At 38.4% G+C, this 22,070-nt stretch overlaps 3 protein-coding genes across 5 annotated transcripts; 2 read left to right on the top strand and 1 right to left on the bottom strand.

The window, feature by feature from the left end:
* The first annotated feature begins 3,277 nt into the window (after positions 1-3,277).
* On the top strand, positions 3,278-3,751 carry LOC112198729 (proline-rich 33 kDa extensin-related protein-like). Its single transcript, XM_024339850.1, has one exon. The coding sequence runs from the start codon at positions 3,278-3,280 to the stop codon at positions 3,749-3,751; it is 474 nt and encodes a 157-aa protein (XP_024195618.1).
* A 3,649-nt stretch (positions 3,752-7,400) lies between these two features.
* LOC112198728 (protein ALP1-like) lies at positions 7,401-8,663 on the bottom strand. The gene has a single exon (XM_024339849.1). The coding sequence runs from the start codon at positions 8,661-8,663 to the stop codon at positions 7,401-7,403; it is 1,263 nt and encodes a 420-aa protein (XP_024195617.1).
* A 10,451-nt stretch (positions 8,664-19,114) lies between these two features.
* LOC112200516 (MLP-like protein 28) lies at positions 19,115-20,122 on the top strand. Of its 3 annotated transcripts, none has more exons than XR_002936344.2 (2): positions 19,115-19,455; positions 19,590-20,122. XR_002936344.2 is itself a non-coding variant. In XM_024341555.2 (2 exons), the coding sequence occupies exons 1-2, from the start codon at positions 19,274-19,276 to the stop codon at positions 19,877-19,879; spliced, it is 435 nt and encodes a 144-aa protein (XP_024197323.1). In that variant the 5' UTR covers positions 19,115-19,273; the 3' UTR covers positions 19,880-20,122. The 3 variants fall into 3 exon arrangements, 1 of the variants encoding a protein (XP_024197323.1); XR_002936345.2 differs by having other exon boundaries at positions 19,115-19,464; XM_024341555.2 differs by having other exon boundaries at positions 19,115-19,418.
* Positions 20,123-22,070: the final 1,948 nt, after the last annotated feature.

Raw genomic sequence — 22,070 nt, 5'->3', positions numbered from 1 at the left:
TAAATAATGGGATCGCCCAGATCATTGAGCATACCACTAAAGACAAAAAAAAATAGCATACCTTCAGCCAGAAAAGCACATAGAGCAAAAGAACTGCTGCAATGCCAACATGGAATGGAATACCAAAGGTGACTACAACTGCTGACGTAGGGAACTAGGGAAGTTCTTCAGATTGACTCCTAAGCGCAATAGCCGTTTAAAACATAAATTAAGGTTAACAAAAAATTGCCCAATATCACAAGTAAAAACGAGTAAAATTAATATAGTCCTCTCCTACATCTCTTATGGTCCTTTTATATGTCAGTGCATAACAACCAATCTAGGTACCTCTTCAGATCATCTTGGATTTTCCAAGAGGTTTAAGCACAAGTTGTAAATAAGTTTTCTGAGCCAAAGAACAATAGATTAAGGATTCACTTGACTCACCCCAACCAAAAATCCAATCAATGGCAAAACCACTGCAATTAACAGTGAAGATGTGTATCAAAAATACCTTTTCAACAAGTGATAATTTCCCCCAAGTTTCACAGGTTGAGGTCACTTCGAGGTCAGATGTCGAGGTCAGTTCATCTTCTCTCTTTGGCGTCTTTTTCATCTTCAGAATGAGAGAAAAATGAAAGACGTCAAAATCTCACGTCTAGAGGGTGGATTTCTGATAGGGTTTGGTATTTATACCAAGCATTTTAAAATCCTACAACATCAAGTATCTAATAAAATCCTTCAAAATCATTAGGCTTTTGAATACCATTAGAATTGAGAGGACTTTTTAAAATCTTGAATGAATACCTCAAGATTTTAAAGGACTTGTTAAAATCTTGATTGAATACCACAAGATTTTAAATGACTCTTAAAATACAAAACAATCCTATAGACTCCTAATTGAATACACCCCCCTTAGTTTCATCCTGCCACTAGGCTGTAGCAACCATTTGACAAAGCAAATAACTCATTGCCAACCTAGAGCAACTAAGGCACATTGAGTGCATTCACAGGCACAAGGCCCTATTAGTCTTACACAACAAGTGTAGACACTTATTTCACGCCAAAAACGTGACCAAAATAAATAATTGTAGTAAATAAAAACAGAAGTAACATAACTAACCAAGACCAGGCCCAAAAAGAGGGCCCAAGCCCAAGCAACAACCCAGGATAAAGGAAGCTCACAATATGCCAGCCGGGTCTGGCCCAAATCCACTACAGCCATCGCCTCCGGACCTTGCAGAAGGTCGCCCCGCAGCTTTCGCCAAGCCACCGTCAGCGATCTGTCACCCTAGATCAGAGCCAAAACCTGCAGAGAAACCATCTTTGTCACACCATGGAGAAGCCATGTGGAAACCTGCCCACCCAGATCGGGATCCAAAGATCCGAACCAGATCGGGCTGCTCAGATTAGCCCCCGGCCAAGCCTCGCAGAACGCCTCACCGCCGGATTGCCTCCAAATCTGAGATTGTATCCGTCGAGTAGACCATCAAAGAGAGAAACCAGAAGCCAGCAGCCGCAATTTCCCCTCCCTCACTGACATCCACCGTAATCTCACTGATCGGAACGAGAACGTTGATCGAGAGACCCGGCCTCACACCCAACTCACGCGGAGTAGGCAATGGCCCGTCCGACGACGGCGTAGGGGCACACCGCCAGACAGGGGGGAAGACCTTGGTTCTTGCTCTCAGGCGCGTACAACGCGTTCAACAAGTCATCAAAATCATATATTAGAAGGGGTAAATTAAGATATAACTGTTATTGTTAGAGATGCTTAAAGGTACCTTTCTTCTACTAATTCAGAGTCCAACTTTAGCTCTTTAGCTGAATTTTATTTCCTTTTTCCGCCAAAATTGGGATTAAAATGTCAGCTAAGCCACCGACCCTCTTTAATTTCTTTCATCCTCTATTCTTCCCAAAAACAAAGTCCAATTTAGTACTTTCTTTCTTTCTTTTTTTTTCCGTCTTTTTTGTTGTGAAGGGGTTAGATATATAGCTATGATCAATCACAATTAACCTAGGATATGGCTATTTTTTCCACAAGTATACATCAAAGTCACCAAATCTATGTGGGAAGTCAAGAATGACGGAGATATTCAACAGTTCAAGACAAGGGTTTTCAACCACATAAGACGACTTAACCAGACACGATAAAGCAAATCCTGGAAAAACAACGATTTTCATGACCATTGCTCTACACTTCACATATAAAGAAAAAGGAATGGAGACAAAATATTACCAAGATGTGTTGTCGATTTTGTATTTTCCCAATTTAGTTCAAGATCTTCGCAAGGATCTGCTCCATGCGCATATGTAATTAGTTTTGCAAAGAAAGCTAAGTAAAATCACTAATTTGGAAATCTGTCAAGAGCCAGTTTATGTATTCATAGCAGAAAGAGTATAGAAACATGACACAACGGGAATAATAGCTTTAAATGATGGGAAAAAAAGGTCAAATGTCCAAATCATTAATGTCAAAACTTTACCAATAATATATGAACATATAATCTGGATCTGATTGGTATCTACTATTGGCACTAATCCACTAGTTGCGCATCACAACCCGGAAACAAATAATCTGATCAAGTAAAAGTTAACTTAAAGTTGACATGAAACTAAGAGAATAAGATAATTACTCATCTCTAATTTAATATAAAACAGTCGACAATCTTTGTGAAAGATAAGAAATAGGATCTACTACTACAAGTTTTAGTACTGTTGATCTAGTACTGTATATATATGTTGAAATTTTTTGGTTTTGGAGTTTGAGAATAAGTACTTTAGGGTTTCAAGATAGTGGACCCAAGTTGTAATTGAAGGTGAAGAGTCGGCAATCAATACATTTCATGATGGCTCCGATGATCCTAGTGTTGAAGGGACTGTTCTTGATGTTTTACTACCAAAATTTCAGAGCTGTATCTGATTCTGACAGCATGTTCGAAGAAGAGGCAATGATGTGCCAGCCATATTGCGCAACATGCTTGCTCCTGTTGATGGTTTGTTTGGAAAATGGCACAGTTTAGCTCCATCTTATTTCTCATGGTGTAATAGTGAATTACTTCTTGTTAATTCTCATGATCGATGTAATAGTCATGGTATATGTTTCTAGATCTACTACAACTAATTAATAAATTTATCAACCACATGCACGGTGCACCATTTGAAAATCTTTCCTTTGACATTTTATGTATGAACCGAAATGAACTAGATGTCGACACCTCTTCTACCGACGGAGTACGTGCTATAAATAGGTGCCCGAGGCCCTTATAATTTGCACCATCTCTCAACTCCAGAAATCATGAGTTACTCAAAGTTGCTTCTGCTCTTGTTTGGATTTGTAGTTCTGATCACTCCATCTCTCTCGGAATACCATGACCAACCTAAGCCACCCACCAGCCCCACTTACAAGCCCCCATCAGCTCCCGTTAAGAAACCACCACCCCCAATTTACACACCACCACAAAACAAACCTCCAACCAAATTACCACCACCCCATTATTACAAACCAATTGTGCCTCCCAGAGAATTGAGGAGCCCACCGCCTTATAAGAAGCCATCACCGACTCTGCCACCTCCTGTTGTCGCCAAACCACCACCTCAACACAAGCCAACACCAGCTACTGGTCACTATCCGGGACACCCTCCATCGAAGAACCCTGAGCACAAGCACAAGCCGGAAGGAAAGTTTGTCCCACCTTCGACTCCATACAAGAAGCCGCCAAGAGCATACAAGCCGCCGCACAAGCCCCCAACTCCACCTAACCATTATTGAGCTCATCGGAGTCAGGAAGAATGAGCTAGCTAGTTAGTTGCTTGAAATTAATAAGAGCTTGTATCAGCTTCTCGATCAGCAACTCATTTTCAGCTGCATGCTTCCAATGTGACCTTATTATATACTTCATATTAGTAATTATGGAATGCTCCTTATATATTTGTTAAGTTGTGATCTTCGGTTGTGGCTGATGATCAAGCACGTTCAAATTTCGCTTCTTAGGTCTTACATGCAATATGTGTCAATTTCTAACTGAACGATGAGTGATATATTTATTATCTATATATCTTTCATTTTCTTTTTAATAATGCCTATTATTAAAGCGAAACGAACTGAAAACTCCCAAACCTAAGTAGTATATACAAATATACAGAACAGAACGATAGAAGTAATATATACCTTTGTCATGTATAACTTTAGAGTCTTACTCAAACAAGAGTACAAAGCATAAAATTTAATTAGTCACTCAATGATTATATACTAGGTACTCCGCCCACATAATGCTGCGAGTTTGTGTTTTTTTTTTCCTTCAATTTTTTATGCAATTGAGTAGTAACTACAATCTGAAAAATATAACCAAATATCATATCGTTTTACATGTTATAAAAGCTGGTATCATTTTACAATATAACTTCTAGATGTAAAGCCATATTCTAAAAGTAAAGCAACTGTCTTAAAGAATAACCAAGTATGAACTTTGGTAGAACCAAGACCTTGAGAGAAGTCTAGTTAGTTTGGATGTAGGTTTCTAAAAACCTGTCCTGCCAACTACTTAACACTGGAATGGATGACTCAGTTGTGAAAACATAATTTTGTTCAACCAAAATAGAATCGTTGAACAGAAGATCTAGGGAGTTGCACCTGCATAAACACAAATTATTGCGGGTAACTGTTCAAATGCAACATTTTAGGGTTGAGACAGTGTTCTTCCTAGTAGGGAAACAACTCTTACGTCTCAGCAACTAAATCATAATAGTTTAGATTAAGGGAGCAACTACTTGCATTCTCCATCTCAATGTGCTCAAAACCAGTAGCTCCATTCTTTGAATAGTTCTAGCCTCGAATACATATTTTGACTCACCACCTATGTGAGAGCTCAAATCTTTAGGACTCGAAACAACTAAATCAGAAAGTTTGATAAAGATCAAATTAAAATGATACCAAAGATTGACCTGTAAATCAAGGGAGAGTGGGACGTTAATCTCCTCCATTTTGGCCGCAAGGGAGAAACATGCCACAGCCAACAATTGCATAGTCCAAGTATTGCCATTCTGCATATTGGTTTATGCAGAAAATAATAAATGCAATCATCAATGGACTTTGATGCAATAAAACAGACAATGAACTGAGGCAATTTATTCCGCACTTACAGGTATTTCTTAGGCCGAAATGAAGCGATCCAAGTAGCCTACAGATAGATGTTGACACAAAGGTCCAAAGCTGAAATGGGCATTTGCCTGTCAAACAATGTAACCAATTCATCAATAACTTGCCTATAATTTCTTTGAATCCCAAAAAAAGTGTGAAGATCAATACTTTTTCTGACCAGAGAATAGAGGAAAGTAGGACAGAAAAATAAAATAACTACTTTCTTATAGAATTGACCCAAAGAAAAAAAAGGTTCTTTAGGGCAACTCCAACCTTGGGACTAAAAATCAGAATTTGATCAAGTTTGAGACTTTTCATCTCCAACCTTGATTTTTAGAGGGGTTTGGTCTCATAAAAATGGGACTTGGGGCCATTTGAAGTCTCAAAATTGAGACTTTTCCAGGACTGAGACCGATGAACAGTGGTCTGGGACCACAAGCCCGCCTGACCCAGCCCAAGAGAGAGAGAGACGCGCTGGAGATTGAAGAGGAGAAGGACGCGCGGAAAAAAGAAGGGGGGAGGAAGAGAACGTGCGCAGACGCGCTGGAGAGAGAAAAGTCAGATTTTATGCTTTCTGCTCCAGTGGGCCCACCATGCTGGGCTGTCTGCTGCCTACCGTTGGGAGATGCAACGGTCAAAACACGAACGGCTGAGATCGCTCCATTTTGAAAAAGGACGGTCTGATGTGCCTTGAAATTTTTTTTTTTATTCAAACGGATCTATTTTCAATCTGATGGCTCAGATTTGAGGGAAAAAAAATTTATCAACGGCTCTTATTAAATGAAAGGTTATTGTGGCCTATTTGTTCCAAAAAAAATTAAAAAAATGACCAGAAAATTGTGGGAAAAAAATATATCCGTTGGAACAGTAAATTGTAGAAAATTCTATAAATACCAACCCATTCTTTTCTATTTCCTCACACCAAATATACTCCATCTCCTTTACAATTTTCCATTCATAAACACATCTTCTTGTTCTTAAATATATCTATATATATTTTTTTTGTCTTGTGAAAAATGGCTCCAAGAGGGGATTCATGGAGACACAATGAAGAAGTTATTCTTTGCCAAGCTTGGATCACCGTTGGGGGTGATGGTGCTGTCGGAAAAGATCAAACGTCGGAGTTATTATGGAGTCGTGTTTCGGAGGAGTACAATGCTCACAAACCGGTAGGTTGCATGGAGAGAACAACTTCTAGTTGCCAAGCTCGTTGGAAGAAAATAAGTCCGGCATGTATGAAGTGGCGCCATGCTCTTAACAAGGTCGAACATTTTCAACGAAGAAGCGGCGAAAATATGGAGGACGAGGTAATTATATTGAAATATGTTCAATAATAATTATTTTTTTTATTTTTCATGTAGTTGTTAAAAGTAAAATGTTCTTATATAGTTTATTGATCGATTTATACTAAGCTAATTTTTTAATTAATATTTTATTTACTTAATATTATATGTAGCTCATGAATGTCAAATCAACGTACTACGACACAAATGGTTGTGATTTTTTGTTTGAGCATTGTGGGAGAGAGTTGAAAAATACGGAAAAGTTTGGGAAAATTCCATCAATGGAAAACACCCCCTTTAGTGTTCCTAATCATGTTGACTTGGATGACGATGGAACACCCAATACTGATGATGAGCCGACTCCATCAAGGAAGGCACGTCCTCAAGGACAGAAAGCTCAGAAGCTAGCTAAGAAAAAAGGCAATAAGCAGGATGCGGATGGCCTACGAGTTCAAATGCAGAAATGTTATGAACAAACAGAGCGCGAGTACCAACAAAGGCAAAGACAGTTTGAGGAAAGCCAACTAATTGAGCAACGCGCTGAGGATGCTCGCACGATGCAGGTGGATCCATCAATTTTCACCCCAAGAAAGAGGAGTTATTGGGAGAGGAAGCAACAACAAATAATTGATAAGGAGGCAGAAACTTCAAGCATCCCGGAACAATCTCAAGATCCTACACCCTCTGGAGGAGACAACACAGGCTTGGCCACTTATGATTCACTTCAAGAGACATCTTGGATGTAATTCATATTATTAACTTGAATTGTTTGTGTTTTAATTTATGATAATAAAAATTATTCCACTTATCAGTAGATCATCTTCATAATAAAGCATTGAACTTTATTTTCATAATAAAGCACACCACACAAATTAAAAGCACACAATACAAAGTAAACGCATACCACACAATACATAGTAGGCCATGACCACTTATCATGACTACATGGCCACTTATTGAAAGCAAAAAAAAAAAAAAAAAACACCAAGGCATACTCCTCACTGGTGGTTCTGATTAGCCTGTAGCTTCATGGTCCATAGATGATCGACTAGATCATCTTGGAGGTTTTTATTCATCACTGGACATCTAAGCTCCCTATGACGACGTAAGAATTGATTTAGTTGATGCGGATTGCGATGAACATCGGTGGGAATTATTGGTCTGTCATATATCTCTGCTTTCTTGGGTCTAGTTGGGATATCATTCGGATCAAATGGCTCTGCTGCATCTTCATTATGCTCGTCTTCAACAATCATATTGTGCAAGATAATACACGTCATCATGATGTATTGAAGGTTCTCCTTACTCCACCCACGAGCTGGTCCTCTTATGATTGCCCAATGAGCTTGGAGAATACCAAATGCTCTCTCCACGTCTTTTCTGTATGCTTCCTGCATCCTTGTGAAGTCTTGTGTCTGCGGCGTCCTCGGGTTTCGGATTGCTTGTACAAATGACCCCCACTTAGGGTATATGCCATCAACTAGGTAATAACATTGACGATAATGCCTATTACATACCTGGTAGTTTACTTCAGCGGTTTCACCAAGGCATACGTCATTGAACAATGGTGAACATCCAAGAACGTTAATATCATTCAGGGAACCTGGAAGTCCGAAGAAGGCATGCCAAATCCAAGTATCGTAGGAGGCCACCGCCTTTAAGATGATTGTCGGTTTCCCTTTGTGGCCAGTATACTGCCCTGCCCATCCGGTGGGACAATTTTTCCACTGCCAGTGCATACAATCAAGGCTACCCACCATCCCCAGGAATCCCTGTTCTGCAGCTTTGTCCAGCAGCCGTCGCAAATCCGCTGGTGTTGGTCGGCGGAGGTAAGTCTCATGGTACACATTCCAGATTGCTGTTGTGAAGTGCTCCAAAATCTCAATGGCAGTGCTCTTCGCAATATCTAGGTAATCATCGCAGAAATCAGCTGTGATGCCATACGCGAGCATTCTCATGGCGCATGTCAGCTTTTGTTCAGTGGATAAGCTTAGTCTCCCACAAGCATCTCTTGTTTGAACAAAATATGGGTCGTAGTTAGCCACGTCGCGCATCATCCTGTCAAAGACCCAAAGTTGCATTCTATATCGCCTACGAAATATGTTTGGTTCATACCTGCACGGATCAGTGAAGTATTGAGCTATGAGTCGAAGATCCATCAGCTCTCGATCCCTGGCCTTATAGGTACGACCTTCTGAAGAACCACCCCATTGTGAATCCTCATCTTCCAGAGTTTGGATTTGCAAGGCAGCGGCAGACATCATCAAGGCTCGTCGACGGCTTCTCGTGACGGCCTCTTCTTGATCTTTCTGCAACCATTTCGTCAAACGATTCATTGCATAAATGGTTTGACAAAATCAAAACGGAAAAGAAAGAAAGATTTGTGTGGTTTGGATATGAGAAGTGTTTGTGAATTTGTGAGAGATGAGGATGACAATGACCCCATATTTATGGACGGTTTGAGTTCATATCATTAGATAAGATATGACACGTGGCGGACAAAGATTCAACCGTAATTTGGACAGCCAATTAGAAATTGACACGTGGCGCTGAAATCACATCGAAATTCGGCTGTTTGGCATATATGTCGACACAAAACATCAAAATATCTTCTAAATAGTTAGATTCTTTGTCGTATATGCCGACACAAAAAAAAAATTCAAAACTTTTTTTAAATTCATTAAATAATAAAAATAATTTTTAAATATTATGATAAAATGTTAAATTATTATTTTTACCTTATTTAATTAAATTAACATATTTTTAATATAATATTCATCAAAATTATACTCATATTATATTTTAGTCAAGAATAGTGAAAATAGCACCCCCATATAGCACCTCATGGTTGGAGATGAGAATTGAGTCATATATGAATAGTGCAACAAGGGGTGCTAAAATGAGAATAGCACCCCCAAATGGTGCCCATGGTTGGAGTTGCCCTCATAGGGAAGTCCTAAACTCAAAGACAGAGTTTCAAAAGTAATAAACATGAGAGACACAATAACACTATATATTGAATTTGCTTAATACTTTGAAACTTCAGCCCTATCTCGGTATGATTGATCAATGACAGAGAGAGGAAACACGCAATGTTTGAAGAATTCAAGGACAATAACCAAAGAATTCCTCAATATCTGAAGAAGCAACATGTAATGTTGCAGTGAAAAAAAAAATAAAAATTAAATACAGTTTACTCCCTGAACTTTTACCCAATAAATACTCCAATCCTTGTCTTTCTAATTTCACACCAGGGCCGGTCTTGAAAATTAAGAGGCCTAGTGCGAAAATTTAAGTGAAGCTTTATTAATTAGTATAAATAAAACAAGATCTCAGTTGAAGAATAAAAAGAATATTTAGTATAAATAAAACAAGAAAAGAGTGGAGCGATAAAAACATAACAAAATAAAGACGGAAAATGAAAAAGGAAAACAAATAAAAAAACGAGATGAAGATAACAGAAAAGGAAAAATAAATAAAAATAGAGAGACCTTACTAGAAGAAACATGGAACGAAGAAAGACAAAACAAATGAACAGAGAAGAAGATCAAAGAAAAAACATAAAAATAGAAAGGCCCAAGGGACTCAAACCCAAGACATATCAGGTCAAATCAAATAACTACAATGATTCATCATATACTTTTACACTTTTAATTTATATATATTTACATAAAAGGCATTACCAAGTTAGGAGGCCTTAGAAAATCAGAGGCCTTGTGCACTTGCACCACATGCACACCCCAAGGGCCGCCTCTGTTTCACACGTTTACTCCATATACTCTCAATTTTGGACCAATAGGTCCATTCCGTTACTCTACTTCCAAAAACTACGTTAAATAGTTGATGTGGCAGTCTTTTCGCGGTAAAATGTTTATTCTACCCTCGCTTACTATTTTTTGTTTTTTTAATTTAGTTTCTTCTTCTTCTTCTTCTTCCAACTCTTCTCCTTCTTCACCTCCTCAATCTTCCTCACTTCCTCTTCTGACAAACCTTCTCCCCCACCCTCAGTGTCACGCCCCGAATTTTGAAATAAGGATTCAAATCCGAAACATGACTAAAAACAATACAAATAACATTCTGAATTTTTCTCTCAGAAACAACCACTAGTTTACACCTCTTAATATTACATAAACCAAATCCTCGAGCTACTTATTACAGCACACTCTCACCAAATCAAATTGTAAGCTCAAATGAGTATAATTCTCCTCACAAAAAAAACAAATGCTGTAAATCTAATACTAATACTCTAAACCGCACGATCACTGCCCTGATTCTCCTGACCTGTGAGATTACCCGCTACACAATTTGAATAGTGTACCGGGAATTGCAACAACACAAAACCCGGTAAGCTTTTGACAGCTCGTGAGTAAACAAGAAAGAACTGTTGATTGATTAAATTGCAATTATTATAACTCAGGTAAACAATCAACAAATATTGCAGCATTAATATGTGAAATAACATTTGAGCAACACATACTTGATCACAACCAACAAATATTGCAACATTAATATGTGAAATAACATTAAAGTAATGCATGCTTGATTTTCTTTTCACAAACACCTTCACATATTCAAAATATATCATAGATAGATATTTGATCAATTTCACTAACACCTTCACATATTCAAAATATATCATAGATAGATATTTGATCAAAATAACATAAGTATACTTCTCTTTTTAGTGAATTTTCGGATTAACTGGTAACAGATCATAAATCCACGTGCTAGGGTCCATAATACCAAAGCACGGGTAAGCCGCAGCATACCAAGGCCACTGCCAAGGCATGTATACTCAAAGTAAGCACCCTTCCTAAGAGTATAATAGTGCACTATCTGAAGGGACTAGAGCCCACAGCTTCCACGAAGCACAACCACGAAGCATAACCACGAAGCACAACCACGAAGCATAACCACGAAGCACATTTACCAGTAATTCACTTAAGCACGGGGTTGTTGTAATCACCCGGCTTCACAATTATACTTTTTAGACATAATCAAATTCACAACATACAATCTTTATAAATTTTAGATTGTAAATATGCATATGTACACCCACATAAGAGACATATTATTTCAAGACTAATCTTTACTTCTTAAAATAATTTCCACATATTCACAATTGGCCATATAAAATAGCTTTCACACCACATGATCAACATTTCATTATTCAACAATTAAATGGGAGATTAATAGTTTGAATAATATCCAATCAATTCTCAATCATTTCATCATACCAATCACACGCCAATCAACATATATATATTTTACGTAAATATATATATACGTAATCATCCGCTCAGGAATGACCACTAATACCAACTATAATTCAAGTATAAAAACCGTGAAATTCATTTGTATAATAAAATCATTTTACTTACCTATGGACCGTAGTTGATCAAGTCCATATGAGTTAAAACAAATATTTATTCCACAAATATTTTCACATAATTGAGATATTTTCACACAATTGCGACAAAAATAAAGTAATTAAATTTATTCGGTTCGTAATATGAACCATGTGAGGTTTACTCACCTCTAATCCAGCTGCGTCTTCTAAAAAGTCAAATATAACGATATTCCAAACGCTCGTCAACTCAAACCGTCAAGTACCTGGAGCTAAGTCTGGTTCGGCCGAGATCGTCCTAGATCAAGCTTTGAAGTTGGATTAAATCTCGGACACACGATCAGATCATGGGGATGATCAGGGGGAGGAGGAGATCACGAAAATGGGAAGGATCGGCCCGTGCATCGCCGGCGTCGAGGTTTTCCGGCCGGGTCGGGTTTCGCACGGCTGAGCTTCTTCAATCCGAGCCTGGGAGCAGCGGCGGGGCACGGCGACACCAGAGGGAGGCTCGTCGTGGGCCGGCGATCCCAGGGGAGCCCGGGTCCGTGGCCGGAGGAGGCCGGAGGGGCCGTGTTCGGCCGGGTCGGGTCAGAGGGTCGGCGGGCCTGGGGAGGGTTTCGAGCGAGAGAGAGAGAGAGAGAGCGGGGGGGGGGGGGGACTGTTCAGAAAAAAGGAGAGATTTTCGTCCTTATGAAAAAAATCAGAAAATTTCCCCATTTATAGAAAATTCCCAATTTTCAAATATTCATAACTTATTCATACGAACTCCGAATATTGCGTTCCATATATGCACGCGATCGTATCGACGAGCTCTACAACTTTCATGAAGGAAGTTTTCCCAAATTCCATACGTATAAAAAGTCACTTTTTGAGATTCCCCTAAATAACGTTCGATTTCGAAAATAAAATCGTTCGAACTACTTCCACAACTTCTCCAAGCTTCGTACTCGCTCCTAATACCGAGAAATCAATTATAAAAATCCATGGAATTTAATTTGGATTTTTCGGGGTATTACAGTCAGACCCAATTCCTTCAAATCCCCCTTTCTGGATTCCTCACTTCCCTCCAAGCCCATTATATCAGTCTCCATATCAAACTGTTATATCCTCTCACAAACATCATCACACCCATCATCAGCACACAATTACAATGAACCCAAAACCTCGTCAATCGGATTCTCCAACTTTGTCCGGTCCAACCCCCGATTCGATCGCTTCAAGGTCAGCCGCTTTCACCAAATTGAGTACCGACGCCACCCTCCGCTTCTCTTAAGGCCTTGGCATGCCTAGGTTGCGAAGTCTGACCTCTCTACTGGAAACCAAACCCACGCCTCCTATCTCCTTCGCTCCTCTCTGAAGACGATGACAGAGCGTTTTGGTTGATAGCAAATCGGATCTCCATTCCAAGCAAATCCAAATTCCTCGGATCCTCTCTTCATCATCAACCTCGTTGTGGTCTTGGATCATTCATACATCGAACGAGGAAGAAGAATCGAAGTACGTCAAGTCTAATGAAGAAGATCGAATAGGTTTTTGATTCTGTGTTTCTGAAAAACTCTGATTTAGATTAATGGTGTTTATGTTTGGATTACTGGTTTTGGGGTTTTGCGCATTTTGGATTTTGATTTTGGGGCATGGTAGTGGTGGAAGAGAGGGTTTGGAGAAGATGGTTGAGGTTTTGGTTTAGGGTTCTTGTGATGAAGATGAGAGAAGCAAAATGGTGTTGCTTCTGATAAAGCAGAGAGAAGCCCAATTGGAAGTAGGAAACCAAGGATTGAATTGCAGAAAAGTGGTGGTGATTTGGGTAAGGATGAAGGAATTGAGAAGAATTTGGGTCAGCTGAGGAAGGTAAAATAAGAGTCAATTAAGGGAAGTGATTCTTCTGGCAATGCAATTCAATTGAGGAAGGTGAAATTGGAATCGAATAGAAGGAGAGATAGACAAAAAAAAAAAAAAACAAAAAACAAAAAACAAAGAGAAAAAATTTTCAAAAATATTAATTAATTAATTAAGAAAAATTGAGGGTAGAATAGACATTTTATCTCGAAAAGATTGTCATGCTAGCTATTTAACAGAATTTTTTGGATGGAGAGTAACGGAATGGACCTATTGGTCTGAAATTGAGAGTACAGGGAGTAAACGTGTAAAATTAGAAAGACAGGGATTGAAATGTTTTTTAAGTAAAAGTTCAGGAAGTAAACAATATTTTACCCATAAAAAACTAGCCCGCGTGACATACAATTTTCTATTCTCAGGAAGCAACATGTTGCATACCAAAGTATTTACATAGACAATTACCCGCAAAAATTTGCAATGTATTTACTTCTTCCTTGCTTACACATTACTTATTGGGCATACTTCATGGCTTATTTCATCAAGTGTCTTTTTGGGTTTTTGATGTAACCTGAAAAGAAAATGTAAAATTTCAGGACAATTTTAATATTTATTGCTTTCACCTTGTTACTGGAAGTAGAGAGAAATGGTATAACATAAGATTTAAAAGTTGCGGTCAATAAAGTGGATCATCAAAACACCAAACCATCCACTGTAAAGACGGTTTTCAATGTTGGTACGTTATCCATTTACGAAAGCGACCCCTACTTGGGATCTTATGAATGAAGACATGGTCTCTCTGGTTCCCATTCAATTTCATTCGGAGGAGGAACCTTATAAGGATCGTATTGATTATTATCAAAAAAATACATGATTAACTGATGCTATTCACCAGAATCCAATGACTTGCTTAATATGCTTGAGTTCATCCCAAGCTGAACCTACATACTGCATTTTCGTTTATTCAGTAAGAGTTTATAATACAATAAGGCAAAGGTAGAAATAATTTCAAGGTACTTCATCTATTGCTTTATAGCAACAATGCTCCAACTCAGCCAAACTAGCTTTTACATATTCCCCATTACTAAATGAACAGCACTCTCGTTGTAAAGAAGGCTACTTAGAAATATAAATATATGAAGGATAATAAAAAAAATTGTATTTGTATTAAACAGTATACCAATCAAGGCAACCTCAAGTATGAGCATAGACTTGATACCTACTGAACAATGATGAAGAAGAAAATCTGTGTGAATACCTTTTGAACTAAAAATGGAGGTATCTGGAATAAGGAACAAAAAATGTGTGTGTGACTGTGTAAGAGTACCATGATATAAAGGTTGAGTTTTTTTTTTGAGGAAATAGTTACTTTCATTAATATATCCTTGGCTAGAAGGCACGTACATCAGATGTTGTCTCATACCAAAATCATAAATGATATGAGCAAACTAACAAAAGACAGGTACCCTCATTAGAAACACATTCACTCACTTATTGAGCCTAAAAACAAGAAACAAAACCCTCTCTACCAACCTCTCAAGAAGCAGTAATCTAGTCGCCTAGAGACCTCAATTGGTGTACAACTAGAAAACAAAGATGAAAGTAGTAGAAGACCCCACTTCTAGCATTAGGCAAAAAGGAAAACCATGAAATTAAAGTTTTCCTTTGCCCTTCTCTCTAGGGCTAGAAGCAGATCCAGTAGGTGGAGGATAGGTGAGCTTCAGAAGACTACCCTTAGTCTTCTTACTAGTGCGCTGAGTCTTATTCTTGCTGCCAAGAGGCCTACCAGTCTTCTTCTTCAAAGTTAGCAAAACAACATCACTGTCATCTTCAATCAATCCCAATGCATCAGCCTGTAGGGTTGGAACTTTTTCACCCAATATAGTTTTGAATTTCTTGGGGGAAGGGTTACCCACACTGTTTCGATTTCGTTTCTTAGAAGACAAACCAGCTTCTTGAACCAACTGCATACCTGCAGAACCATCCAAATCAACAGTCTCTATGGGAGGTTCGACCGTGGGACTCTGATCCTTCTCCAACTCGTGCTCCAAAGGAGCATCAGTCTCAGTAACATCCCCTGCAAGGACCGAAGGAGAAGTAGGGGAAATTGGCCGCTCCAATCGATGAATAATGGGTTTCCTCTTCAAACGGATGGAAGAAGAGGCAGTGAAAAGATCAGTCTTGTCCTTTGCCAAGAAAGAGAACGAACCTCTAGATGCCGATGGTCTAGGAAAATGCAAAACCGTAGGAGTAGAGTTTGCCATACACGGTTCCGCACAAGCAATTCCGGCATGAGTGACAAGTCCACACTGCGAGCATCTCCCTTGCAGATGTTCAAAGTGAAATTGAAGAATCGGTTCGACACCAACATCCAAATAGACTTTGCGTTCAAGCAAGATTGGCTTGGACACATCATGGGAGAATAAAATCCTATTCAATCCTTTCTTAAACTCCTTCTTATCATAATCCAAAAAACCCCCAAGGAGGTTCCCAATCAGTGTGAGATTCTCAGACTCTTCATAAAGAGGTGGTATTCCAGAAACCCTAGCCCAAACTCAGAGATGCTTGAATTGGACTTCATGCAATGGTTTGACTCCATCATACTCTGCAAAACACACGGAGGCCCGATCATAACACCAGACGCCTCCCCGTAATACTTTGTTATGATCTCGAACATATTCGAAAGAGAAGAGGAACATATCCCCCACCCTCTCCTGGATCCTGAATTCCTTGTCCACCATTCAAGTTTGGTGGAAGTGAGATTTGAAAGCCTTCGGATCAACCTGCTTTCGAGTTAATGGTTTGCCAAGAAGAAAAGATTGGGATGACCTACGCACAGGACCACCACCAATTTTCCCCATATTAGGGGCGCTACCGCCCTCAGCAAGAGCAAGGGAGGCAGCAAAGCTTGCTGTGACTGCATCAATGGAAGCCATGGAGTGAGAAAAGTGGGAGAGAAGGGTAGAAACGTTGACGGTGGAGGCAAGGAGGCCGTAGACTAGCTAGGGTTGAGAGAAAGTCTCACTAGGGTTTTTTTTTTTCCAGGTTTTTTAAAGGTATACTCATGATATAAAGGTTGAGTTAATATTGATGTAAAGGCAGATATTGAGATAAACTAACTTATTCAGACGTGGCCATTGACCCATGATAGATTATAAGCAAAACCCTGTTAGGGATCACCTAAAAGAGGATGGGATTTAAGTTGATTCCTCCAACAGCTGATATCCTCTCACTCAGTCATGTATACTATAACAGCACCTGGTCGTCCTTTAAACATATATGGCATAAAACCGCTTCAATAAGATTAAATCTTATGCTTCAAAATCAAAATTTCCTGAAAAGTAAAATACTGAAAACTTTTAAAATCTTACACAAAATCAAACCAGAAAAGTATAAGTCAAAACGATAGGGAGAAAAATATTAGCGAGTAATAACACATATTAATCATGGTTTGGCAGAGCAAAAGGGGATTAGATCATCAAGTTATATATAACAATATATATGACATTAAATATGTATAACAGTGAACATTTAAAAAGGCCAGGCAATGCCATTTACAGACAAAAAAATTATATAATAACCAACTTTCTCCCCAACATATCTAGATAATGTTGTAACAATTGTTTAGACATTGCTGGGTGTTGTTACGTGCAACACAGAATACTGATTCAATTTCAACCGCGCGGGAAGGAGCCAGCTAGGCTAGTATGCCTTTGAAAGGTACTGTGTTTCAGTTTTCAATGTACACATAATAAGCAAGTACTGTATTTTATCTAATGTATTATACTTGCTTAGTCCATAAGGACAGTCTTTCTGCAATGCGAAGACCAAAATATGGAAATCTTAGCAATGAAAATGACTGTAAAGATTAACATTTAAATGTTTGAAGTTAATTTCATTTTATGCATCTCTTTATTTTCAAGGGCCATAGAGTGCCTATTTACGATTTCCTTTTCATTGCATGCATTTAGGGGAAACAAAGAACAATACAGGAATGAATACAAACAAAGAAACCCAGTTCCAACCTTTCTGTAATCCACATAAAATCTCTGTGCAGAATAACCCAATAACCAAATTTGCAAACCACTAAAGAAGAAAACCCTAGATACCCGATCCCAAATTAAAGCCCCAAATACCCAAGCGAGATGAGATTCCAGGCTCCAGAATCCAAATTGGCAAAAAGTCAAAAACATATGCGTATCAGCAATTAAATTGATGAAAAATGAGAGTGGCTACTTAACCAGTACCGCCATTACTTTCTCCCTACATATAATCAGCATAAACATATCCACAAAACTGTCAATGTCAAATAGAAAATAGAATAGGAGCCAAAGAAAGAAACGATTACACAGTAGGCACCAAAAGAGCAGAGTGAAACAGAGCAAAATGCCTAGCATTGTTCAAAGACTCGCACACTTTAGTCCAATTCTTTGAATCCAGTCCTTCAATTAAGTTCTGGTCTTTCAAAAAATTCAAAATTCAAAATTTATTGGCTATACTACCATGAAAATTATAATCAGATCCTAGTGTGCATGAACTCATAAGGAGTTGGATTCATTTCTCTCACATGAGAAATTTTTTGGACAAACCAAATCTTCTTCAACTGGTTATGTTTCTGCATTCTTATATATGAAATTAGTGGTGTCAGCCCATATAGAAGAAATTTACTTATTAAAACTTCGTTAATTTGCAGATCATCAATTTCTATATTTTGGTTTTCTTGAATTAGCATCCAAGTTTTTCATGATTTTCGTGGTCAAGTGATTGGAGCCTTTTGCTCTAGTATGAATATTCCTAGCTCCATTGTTGATGAAGTCATGGTGGTAATAAATGAAGAAAACCAGAGAGAGAAAGCTCAAAGAGATATTTTCATTTCATTGCTCAAATCTGTTACAACTGATCGTATTTATACTCAAAGAATCTCAACTTAATTCCTGAAAACTGGGAGAAGAATCTTTTACAAAACTCTAGAAGCTATAACAAAAATACTATGATTTTCTAGAGAGGGCTATAACAGAATGGCTAGAGCTGTGATTCACGTTTTCCTCGCCTTCATGAAGAGTGATCTGGTGTGACTGCAGCCTATGATCAATAATAAAAGACATTGAATTGGCTTAGGTTTACAAGTGGAAGCATGTTTTGTTAGATGTCAACTTTGCTTTAGTTAGATGTCAACTTTGCATGAGTAAATGATTTTCGATTTGATTTAATTATTTATAGAGATGAAATATAAAAAGAGACTCATAATTAAATCATATTGAAACGCATGTAAATGAGAAAAAATTTGCATCGATCCCCTTTACATCATATTGGTCTATCGTGATGATGTGAGACAGGTCATGTACGTGTCTCATCAACTAAGACCTCAACTTCAAACTGTGTACTCTACGTCTCTAACTCTCAATGTGCCACCTAATTATGGCCGGCCGGTCACTAACCTTGAGCTTATCTCCACTGAAGCAGACATTCGCCAACCCAGCTCGTACTATTAAAGCCGAAGGCAGCAAGTTTTTCTTTAAATGCAAGGACAAAGCTTACCTCTCTCTTGGAGACTATCTATAACTTTTTCTTTAAATGCCAGGACAAAGCTAGCAAGTTTTCTTCAAAAACACCAGTATAGTGCAGTTGCTGGCTTGCTGCTCCTCCTGTCTGGCCAAATATTATTCCAGCTAACAAGTTTTAGGGGGACCAATGTCGTCATCTAGGTTCGGTAAGCAGGAGGTGGATATTGAAATCAAGGCTCCTGCTGAAAGATTCTTTGAATTCATAACGCCGAAAACACACATGTTATCGAATACCAGTCCTGATAAAGTTGTGAGTTGTGAATTGCTTGAAGGTGACTGGGGAAGTCATCTCCTGGAATTATGTTCTAAGTAATTAAGGTTTTGATTTGATATATCCAAGTTAATATTGTTCAATTTTGTCATAAATCAATTGCATAAATTAAATAAATAGAACCCTAGCATTGTTTATAACTAATTATTAACCTTATGATCGAAATTTGCAGATGGGAATGCTAGAGCTGGCAAGGAGTTGCTTGAAGCCGTAGACATCGAAAGAAATTCGGTAACTTATAGAGTTATCGATGGATACTTGCTGCAGTATTACAAGAGCTTCAAGAGAAGTTGTGAAGCCACCACAAAAGGAAAAGGAGAAGAAGAGGGAACCCGTGTTCACTGGACTCTGGAATATGAGAAGCTGCATGACAAAGTTCCGGAGCCACATACCAAGCTCCAGCTCATACTGGATCTCGTCAAAGATTTTGATGTTCACCCTAGTAGCCAAGAATATCTATAAGCGCAAAATTCTTTTTTTATTTAAACAAAAATAAATAAAATAAAAAATTACTCCTGTGTGTATGTGCTATACTAATAAAATATTGGGTCCATGCATGTGGAAGTAATTAAGTATGGAAATTAAACCTTGGATTAATTGAAGTTTGTAGTCTTTCTTAAGTTTCTTTAATAAAAGGTTTCTACCATGGAGATTTCCTACTACTTATTAAGATAATAAAGGAAATTATCGAAATTCAAAATTCGATTTGCTGATGGGTTTTGTTGATGTTTTATATGATTTTGGGATTTGGATTGCAAAGTTCTTGTGTTGGGATCTGGTTTGGTATTCATATTCTGGAAAGATTTGGCCGGCTTCTCAATCTTTGGTTGCAACTCTCGTGACGTTGTTGTGTCACGCGGTGACTCGATTGTTGGCGGCAACGACACAATCAGTCTCCCATTCTGTTGGGTTTTGTAAGTAGGCTGGTTACAAGCCCAATGACTTGTTGCTGGGTTTTGTTATTTACTTCCTTTGCTTATGTAATTTTGGCCCATATTTGGGTATTGTTTTTGTAAGTTTATGTTTGCAATTTAATAAAAATCTTTTAACCGCCAAAAGAGAAGTTTTAAATACACACCCCTAATTACTTAATACACACTCCTTACTCAATATACGTACCATTTAATTTCTCATTCTAATATTTTACTAAATACACAACCTTAATTACCTAAAATATCCTTAAACTAAAAAACCATGAAATATACTATTATTTAACTACATTAAGACTGTTTTAGGGAAACGATATTTGAGAGAGGATTGCTGTGTGTTCTCATTGATAATAGGGGCTTCTTTATATAGAGGATTACAATGCATAGAATCTAAATCGTACAAGGAAAGGTATCATACAATGAATGAATATCTCTAAGATATTCTCCGAGATTATCTCTAATTAAAACCCTATTACCACTAGGTCAAGTAACCTAGAGTTTGGGGCAGACACAATTTGGATTTACTTAAACACTCCCCCTTGTGTAACCCAAATGTGATGCTCCTCTCGTTGCCTCATTAAAAACTTTGCCGAGTAACAAAAACTCTGTGGGACAAAAATAACCTCGGTCGAAGGGGAAAAAAAGCACAACACACCCTTCACGTTTCGAGACCATATACGTACTTCCCCTGATGACTACGGTCATGGGAGCTCAGATAACTTCTGCAAATGATGCTACCAACATGTTTCTCGAAAGTGGAATTTAGGCAATAACTTAGTGAGCAAGCCTATGACACTGTCCTCAAATTGGATCTAGTTCACTTTGATCTTGAAGAGAGTCTGTTGTTGCTGATTATCCTTGGTGTTGTCACTTTTGATATAGCCTTGCTTCACTTATTGAAGATAAGCTGCATTATCCTAAATGCTCGTAGGCTCATCTGTGGTAGACTTCAAACCATAATTGTTCAAACATGCGTAATTATGAATTCAATCCATATACATTCACGAATCTCTTTATGAAGAGCAATATTGTTCGAAGATATAGCGACTATGGTCTATTCTGTAGACCTCCAAGATATCACGGTATTTACCCATGGTGAACACTTAAGCAGTTTGAGAAGACTTTTGTGTGGGTCAGAGAGATACCCAACATCAGCAAAACCTTCCAAAACACATGTCGTTTTGGGATGGGGATAGAGGACGCAGGCCATTGTTAGTGGCGTTCCTAGTGTGTGATGGGTCTGAATCCATCGTCTCTCTGTAGGGATAGAACAAACACATATCAATCGTACATCTCAAGTACCGAAAGATATCTTTTACACCAAGTTAATGGCATCGCGTTGGAGCAGAGCTATACCTTAGCTAACAAGTTTACTGCAAATGAGATGTCCGGTCTTGTGCATTGAGCTAAGTACAATAATGCGCCTATTATACTCAAGTAAGGCACTTTTGCCCCTAGCACATCTTCCTCATCATCCTTCAGACGAAGAGGATCATTTTCAGGATCAAGACTACGGACGATCATGTGGGTGCTTGAAGGTTTGACCTTGTCAAAATGCCTAAGCATCTATCAACACAATGCTCAAGTTCCAAATCGAGACATAATCGTGTTCTCCCAAAATTCTTCATCTCAACTTGGATTTCAAGTGTTCAGCGGTTTCCCCTAACTCTTTAAGGGCTTCCAATAAAGATCATGTCGAACATGAACCGCGATAGAACGTCCAA

The sequence above is a fragment of the Rosa chinensis genome, chromosome 4, assembly GCF_002994745.2.
Source record: "Rosa chinensis cultivar Old Blush chromosome 4, RchiOBHm-V2, whole genome shotgun sequence".
Taxonomy (NCBI): domain Eukaryota; kingdom Viridiplantae; phylum Streptophyta; class Magnoliopsida; order Rosales; family Rosaceae; genus Rosa; species Rosa chinensis.
Note: the sequence above shows the minus strand (reverse complement) of the source record. Positions and strands in the feature narration are given on the sequence as shown.

What these genes read in the sequence shown, in the direction of transcription:
- LOC112198729 (XM_024339850.1), top strand. Translation starts at nt 3,278, where the DNA reads ATGAGTTACTCAAAGTTGCTTCTGCTCTTGTTTGGATTTGTAGTTCTG.
- LOC112198728 (XM_024339849.1), bottom strand. Translation starts at nt 8,663, where the DNA reads ATGTCTGCCGCTGCCTTGCAAATCCAAACTCTGGAAGATGAGGATTCA.
- LOC112200516 (XM_024341555.2), top strand. Translation starts at nt 19,274, where the DNA reads ATGTCGTCATCTAGGTTCGGTAAGCAGGAGGTGGATATTGAAATCAAG. An exon ending in GAGTTGTGAATTGCTTGAAG is followed by an intron (nt 19,419 to 19,589) that starts GTGACTGGGGAA and finishes CGAAATTTGCAG; the next exon opens with ATGGGAATGCTAGAGCTGGC.